The sequence below is a fragment of the Myotis brandtii genome, unplaced genomic scaffold, assembly GCF_000412655.1.
Source record: "Myotis brandtii unplaced genomic scaffold, ASM41265v1 scaffold49, whole genome shotgun sequence".
Taxonomy (NCBI): Eukaryota; Metazoa; Chordata; class Mammalia; order Chiroptera; family Vespertilionidae; genus Myotis; species Myotis brandtii.
This window is the reverse complement of record NW_005368707.1, coordinates 6106116-6114095: the sequence shown is the minus strand read 5'-3', so window position 1 is coordinate 6114095 and position 7980 is coordinate 6106116. Positions and strand designations below refer to the sequence as shown.

The 7980-nt window shown below is 40.4% G+C and overlaps 1 protein-coding gene across 2 annotated transcripts; it reads left to right on the top strand.

Moving 5' to 3' along the window:
• The first annotated feature begins 3267 nt into the window (after nt 1-3267).
• Nucleotides 3268-3842, top strand: LOC102257339 (ubiquitin-conjugating enzyme E2 variant 1). 2 transcript variants are annotated; one of them, XM_005876575.2, is made up of 2 exons: nt 3268-3546; nt 3673-3842. In XM_005876575.2, exons 1-2 carry the CDS (start codon nt 3380-3382, stop codon nt 3818-3820), a joined length of 315 nt encoding a protein of 104 aa, XP_005876637.1. In that variant the 5' UTR covers nt 3268-3379; the 3' UTR covers nt 3821-3842. The 2 variants fall into 2 exon arrangements, with proteins under 2 accessions (XP_005876637.1, XP_005876636.1); XM_005876574.2 differs by having other exon boundaries at nt 3268-3842.
• Nucleotides 3843-7980: the final 4138 nt, after the last annotated feature.

Sequence of the window (7980 nt, the reverse complement as noted above, 5' to 3'; positions counted from 1 at the left end):
CCTTCTCGCTGTGTCCTCAGGTGACCTCTCTTCTCTTCTTATAAGGCCACTAACTGTGTCATGAGGGCCCCAGTCTCATGGTCTAGTCCAACCCTCCTTCTAACCCTCCTTCTAGCCCCATCTAGCCCACCTTTGGGACCTAACCTAATTGCCTCCCAAATGTCCCATCCCCAAATACCATCACATTGGGGATTAAAGCTTCAACCTGTGAATTTGGGGGAATATGAACATTCTGTCTGTAGCTCTGATGGTGGCTTTATGGAAGATTTAGTCAGTGTTTGCTAATGAAAAAAAGGGAACTTGAGGTTAAAAGACAGAAGTGGTATGGGAAAACTTTATGAAGTCCTTTTGCTTTTTCCATGGCTTTGGATGTACCAAGAGATGAACTATGTCCCTTGGCAGTATAATGATAACTAACAGGTCTCTCTATGTTTTATCTATTTTTTACTTTGTTATATAGTGTGTACTTCCAACAAGGATTTAAGGCACCTTAAAATAAAAGCTGAGACATTAGAAACTATGGAGAAAAAGGCAATCATAATTATGCCAGAAACCAGGGTTAGACAAGTATTGTTATTGAACATTAAATTACTTTTACTCTGGCCCCGGCTGGTTAGGTCAGTTGGTTAGAGCATCATCCCAGTTATGGGTTCAATCCCCAGTGAGGGCACATATAAGAATCAAGCAATGAATGCATAAATAAATGGAACAACAAATTGATGTTTCTCTCTCTCTCTCCCTCTCCATCTCTCTGTTTCTCTTTCTTTCTTTCTCCCTCTCCTCTCTCTCCTTTCCTTTCTCTCTCTAAAAATCAATAAATTAAAGAACATTAAGTTTACTCTGAGCATCTTAAAACTGAACAAAAAATGTGATGGTTCCCTATTTAGATAATAAAGTTTTTTCCATGAAAATTAAATTCCAATAGAAATTATTATTAAATCTAAACAAGAGGGAAAACATGCATTTACTTTGTGTGGCTGGTTCATGTATTGGTCTTTGATTAAAGCCAGGGGCATAGAACATTGATTTGTGGCCCAGGAATGGGGATCTTACCAGTCTGAACATATTCACTCATGTCTGATGACCAATCTTATTATAAGAGTGAGAGTCAGAGGAGCCAAGACCAGCGCCTCCCCAAGCGTCCCCCCACTCACCCTGAAAATCTGCATCACATTCAGCTGAACTGCTGATAAAATGTAGATTCTTGGACCAACCCAGACCTACTAAATCAGAATATTGGAAGGAGGGAGCTGGGAAGTGTACTTACACTTTTGAAACTCCCACAGTGATTCAGATGCCCACTAAACCTTAAGACACTGTGAGCAAGAAAAGAATAGGTGTGCATGGCCTCATACACATTTTCTTTCATATTGTCTGCATTGATAGATAGAAAGAGTTCCCTATTCTTTCGTTACCTGATGCCAGCTATCAGAACTGACCAACTACTGTGAAAATTAAAGGTTCCAAAATATACTCTCTTTCTCAAAAAAAGGCCACGGTTCCCAGAGGCAGGATCCAAATTTTTCTCAACAAAGAACTATGTGCCTGCGTGAAACCTCTCATGAGCATTGAGTTATAGCCCAGTGTCATGCACCATGAAGTACAGAAGAGATAACTTTACCTTAAATTACAATGGTATTCGTTGTCTATTGCCAGGCTGACAAAATGAATTCATGTGGTGCCTAATGTGTGTGTAATATTGAGAAGCAATTCCTCCGGTGTGCCCATCACAATAAACAGTTAAGACAGGTGTAGTCTCTGAACACCAGCTTTTAAAAAAAGATTCTAGCCCAGCAGGCATGGCTCAGTGATTGAGCATCGACCTATGAACCAGGAGGTCACGGTCTGATTCCCAGTCAGGGCACATGCCTGCTTTGCAAGCCCCATCCCTAGTGTGGGGTGTGCAGGAGGCAGCTGATCAATGATTCTTTCTCATCATTGATTTTTCTCTCTCTCTCCCCATCTCCCTTCCTTTCTGAAATTAATAAAAATATATTTTAAAAAATATGTTGTAAAAGCAACCACTATCTTTTTTTAAAATATATTTTATTGATTTTTTACAGAGAGGAAGGGAGAGAGATAGAGAGTTAGAAACATCGATGAGAGAGAAACATCGATCAGCAGCCTCCTGCACATCTCCTACTGGGGATGTGCCCGCAACCAAGGTACATGCCCTTGACCGGAATCGAACCTGGGACCTTTCAGTCCGCAGGCTGACACTCTGTCTACTGAGCCAAACCGGTTTCGGCAGCAACCACTATCTTGACCAAAGAGCTGATTGTTAACTCATCAGGAATGTAGTGAGCCAGTTATTAAACAGTTGGTAGTTTGAAATCTGTCATGTGTGAATATTTACACCATGGAAATTAGCAAACGCACAAGTCAGCACTTACGTTTCCCCTTGAAGAGCTGGTTTACTAGCTCTTCACAGAGAGCAGTCACCTTCCTGAGACCCATGACAAGGAGACTCACTCGCCCAGCCCTCGCCCAGGTTAACTTGGGTGAGGTCTATGTGGAAGGTTGTGACTTCCTAGGTAGTCAGGTGCATCTTAATATTTCCACAGGCTCCACGTAGTTGATTTGTAAGGGCTGCTACAAAAGCAAACAAAATGAAAGGAGACTGGGCTGTGAAGAAAATGTAGTCAGTGGCTTCATTATGCCCAGGATCTGTCCTATAGAAAAACTTGTCTTCAGGGCACAAAAGCAAAAATCATACACTGATTTGCCCACAGCTCTATGGTGTTTACACTAATGTTTTCAGGGCTAAGGCCCATCCACAGCTTTCTCTCTTGGGCTCCTCTGTACAGTTGGACCTAGTTGTTATTGCTATAAAAACACTAGTTTATATCAAGTCAGTAAGATTTATCAGATTAAAGACAGGAATAGTGCCTATCATTGGCACGAATCTTAGGAATGGACACTTACAGAGAGCAAATTTCCTGTAATACATACAGGAAAAATGTGAAAAGAATGCATACTCTGACCTAGTAAATCTGCTCATAAGGATTTATCCTAAGGAGATCATCCAACTAGTATCCCAAGACATGTATATGTATAAAGCAATTTCATGGAAGCTTTATTTATAGAATGTTTTAAAATCCTAAATATAAATTAATAGAAAATTGTATCTCCAGACAAAGGAATGATTATGAACCATTAAAAAGGATGTAAAAGATTAATGATGTGAAAATATGATTAAAATATATCTAGTGAAGCGGTAGAAACTAAGAGGAGCTCAAACCGTTATAGTCTCGCCTTCAGAACTTCCAGAAAACATCACAGCCCTGCCAATACCTTGATTGGAGCCCAGAAAAACGTCCAATCCACAGAACGGTCAAACTTCAAGTGAAGGCCGGCCTTCGAGCGACAGCGACGCAAGATGGCAGCCAGCACGGGCTCGGGAGTAAAAGTGGATCGCTATTTTAAACTGTTGGAAGAACTGGAAGAAGGCCACAAGGGAGGAGATGGCACAATTAGTTGGGGTGTAGAAGATGACAGAGACATGACACTTACAAGATGGACAGCGCTGATAATTGGGCCTCCGAGAACAGTTTATGAAGACCGCGTATACAGCCTTAAAATAGAATGTGGACCTAACTACCCTGAAGTACCCCCCGTTGTAAGATTTGTAACAAAAATTAATATGGATGGAGTTAATAGTTCTAATGGAGCGGTGGACCCAAAGGCCGTATTAGTGCTAGAGAAATGGAATCGTGCATATAGTATCAAACATGTCCTGCACGAGCTTCAGCACCTAATGATGACTAGTGAAAATATGTCACTCCCTCAGCCACCTGAAGGACAGTGTTACAGCAACTAATCAGAAAGAAAACCACAGGCCCACCCCTCCCCATTCGATTTAAGCAGTCTTCATTTTCCACAGTAGTAACCTTCCTAGATACGTCTTGTAGACATCAGAGTACTGGGAAGGAAGCTCCTGTTCAAAGGCAGTTTATCTTAAGATGCTGTAAGTGATACTAATTTGTTGTCCGTTTGAAATATATAAGTTGTGCTATAATAAATCATCCTGTCAAGTAATTTAAAATTTTTAGAAAAAATAAAATAAAATATATCTAGTGAAAAACTTGATAACAATGTTTATTGTGACACCACTCTTAAAAATTTGTCTATTTCTATATATACACTCACGGGAAAAGGAAGACTTGGATGCATTTGGGAAAATGTTAAGAGTGGTTATGTCTGGATGATGTAATTTCAAGTTGAATGCTTTCTTTTTATCTACATTTCTAATATTCATGAATTTATCATATTTTATTTGCATAGCAAAAGTAATATAGTTTCTTTTAAAAAAAACTTCATCAATACAAAAGGTAGTGAGGGGCAGGACTAGTCATTTGTGACTAAAAGTGGTTGTCAATTTTGTCTGGTTGAACAAAGGAGATTTACAGGGGTGTGTGGATGTGCACACACAAAAGTTGTCAGAGAAGGAGTAACAATTGCTGAGGTACCCAGAGTTTTAAGATTGGGCTGGGTTTGTGTCTTATCCATCTGCCCATGTGCCCTCTATATTAGTAAAATCTATTTATCCAACTTCATTAATGTCTAAGAGAGGCAATGCTATCAGTAGAACCTTTTGACATTTTACAGCCATCACATATTTGGGGGGAAATATCTAGCACCACTTCTCATAAACTGAAAATTCACCACAGACCATCAGCAAAATACAGAGAACAATAAGGGGCAGCAGCTGTGGCCCAAACAAACTGACCAGAAATGGCCAAGTGAGAAAAACAGGCCCCTTGGAAAGTTGCACTCTCTTTAGCTCCCCTCTCTTGGTGTATCTTCCTTCCCTCCCTTTCAGCATGTTTTAATTAGCCCATCCTTCATGTCTTTTAATATATTCCCCAAGTAGAAAAAGCATTACAATTAAAAGAGCAAAAATAATAAATATGCCCACACCCACTTTCATTCTCCAGGCCTCTGAGCTTCAGCCAGCTGTCTTTAACTTAGAACAACACTTGTAACAAGAAGAAACAGTTGCCATTGAGGCAGGTGCGCCCAATGTATCTGGTAGACAGATGATAAGCGTACCCAGCTATGTTCCTTGGAACACACTTGGCACCCCTGATCCAGTTGACCTATACCTAAACATAAGAACTCTCTAGTCTACCCAACAATGATGTGTTACTTTCATTTTCCCTGCAACCAGCCCTATGTCAGCTCCTATGGAGAACCCAGAGGAAGTAGACTCTAAGCTTCCTCCATCCATGGAACAAACCAGTTAGACAGAAAGCCAATCTGTAAATATGCAAGACAGTATTCATGTAGCCACTAACTAGGTAGTAGAGCCTACAAATGTCAGAGTTAGGGAAACAGAGTCTAGTGTGGACTGACATAGCCATGGCGGTCACGGAAGATGGGCAGTTTAGTTTAAAGAAGAAAAAAGCACTTTAAGAAGACAAACAGGCCACAGTTAACAAGAGGGTGGTGTGAGCTGGGAGATGTGAGATTGCCTGAAGGAGGCAGTGCGTGGTGTTGATAGGAATTCAGAAATGAGTTTAGAAAGGTGGCATTGAACCAATTAAGGAAGGATGTTTAAAACCATAGGAAAAAGCTCAGGCCTGAGGTTGTAGCAAAAAGCAGTCTTCACATGGCAGGCAGACAGGAGTGAGGTCTTGAGCAAGCAAGTGATTCAATGAAAGCAATGTTCTACCAGGTAGCAACAAGTTCTCAATACGATTTTAAGTGCGGTACTCCCTAGGAAACCAGTAAACATATGAGGGTATGTTCTTCCTCTTCTGGACAAGACTACATTCCTTGTTTTAACTAACCTATTGTGGTTTCAAACCATCTCAAACAAAGACTCTTTCTTACCCTGTTAATCAGCTTTCCTCCTCCCCACCTCCTTCCTCTTTTAATCTACATATATTTGAATTTGCTCCATAGATGTTGGCTCCACAGTTTCTTGAGCCAGAGAAATACCTCCATTTCCCCTTGATTGGAAAGGAAACTGTTTGTCCTGCTGTGCTCCTAGGATAACACATGCTGTGTGCTTCACATCGGTCAGCCAAACCTTCTGGACTGTTCCTAAGACTACTTGCCCAGCCCCACCTTGGGACTAGCTGACCAAGCTCAGGCCACCACAGGAACTGAGACAGTGGGCTCCATGAGGGCCTAGGGGAACACACCTGAACTCCTACTGGACACATCCAACACCAAACCTCCATCCACACAGAAGTCAGTGTGATTGCAAGGCCGCTCTCTTGAGGTGCTTCTGCCCTCAAAGGACCAAAGAAGCTGCTTGGTTTTAAATGACCTGGAGAAAATCTTACCCTGACCCCTAGGGCCATGTGGTCCTTGCCTCATCCTCTACTTCTCAAAACAACCTAAATATCACCCAATGAAATGCCACCCACTCTTTTGAGTGACCACTTTCCAAATACCAAAATAGACTCTAGTTTTTATTTTTTAAAATAAAAGCGAAAAAAATGCCCCTATGTGATTGCACTGTTGTATTCCCGCCCCCCACCCCAGGCAGGCGGGTGATATTCCTGCTCTATTTGGCCATACACCCCCTAACCAGTGGTTCTCAATCTTGAGTATGCACTGAATCACTTGGGCCTGCAGTGCTGAGCCCTACTCCCTGCATTTTCAATTCAGTAGGTCCAAGGTGGAACCAAAATTTCCCACTAATGATGAATTTCTGGTGACACCAATTTTCTCTGCTGTGTGATGTTCTCCATCCGTGCTTACCTGCCTGCACAGATATTCTTTCTAATTCAAAGTTACCTTGCTCCTGAAGAAGAAATATGAGGACAAAAAATGACTACAAAGATGAAGGCCTTGTGGGTGGGTTAGTTGCAGTTGGCTGCCTGCATAAGTAAAGGAACTCACCCAGGCAAACTGCTCAGAGGTAAAGAAGATACTTAGTCAGCAGAACTCTCTGAGGTGAAAGCATTAAAAATTTGTTCCCCAGTAGCTGTGCTTGAGTCCTAGCACCAAACACCTTACAATCATAAAATATCTAAATCATATAGCTAGAGACACCTATTCTAATTTTCTCATTTTAAATATGAAGAAATTAATAATAATCATAATAAATAAATATGAGAAATTTTTTTAAGGCTCAGAAAAGTTAAGTAACTTGTCCAAGACCTCAGAGCTAACAAATAGCAGAAATGGGATTAGAACCAGGTTTTACAACTTTTGAAAATCACTTTGACTTGTTCAATGTGTAAATGAGAGCAAAGAAAGAGTTCTTCTACCAGTAATTTACAATGAACTTCAGGCCAATAAGTTTTAAACTCAGAGAAAATAAAAGTTACCACACAGGAAAAGAGTGTACCCATTGTCAAAAGAAAGAAAAACAGCTAATAAAAGCAGGCCCACAGATTACCTATTTGTTGGGGCTAGCAAACAAATATGGTAAAGATTGTCAAGGAGAAGGTAGGTACAAAGAGGAAAGAAATGGTGAAATTAAGAGTAATATAGAAATTCTTTTCCAAAAAAGAACCAAATGGAAATCCCACAGCAAAAAACTATGTCTGAAATGAAAATTTATCACATAGAATTAATAGGAGATAGTTCACTGAGAAGAAAGAATCAGTGAACCTAGACAGATGAATAGAAATATTTAAACTAAACAATGATGAGAAAAAAGATTGGGTAATGAGCAGAGATTCAATGATCTGTGGGATTACAACAAGCAATCTAACAGAAATCCTTTTATTTTATTTTTAATATATTTTTATTGTTGATAGTATTACAGATATCTCCCATTTCCTCCTCTTCCCCCCTCCTCCCAGTCTCTACTACACCCCAGGTCTTCACTACCCTATTGCCTGTGTCCATGGGCTATGCGTAAGTGTATAAGTTCTTTGGTTTATCACTAGTCTCCCCAACCCCACATCGAATGACCAGATAAGAGCATTACAAATTAAAGGAAAAGTACCAATATCCCTCAAGAACAAAGATGCAATTTATTGACAAGCTGTTAGCAAAGCAAAGCATATCTATAAA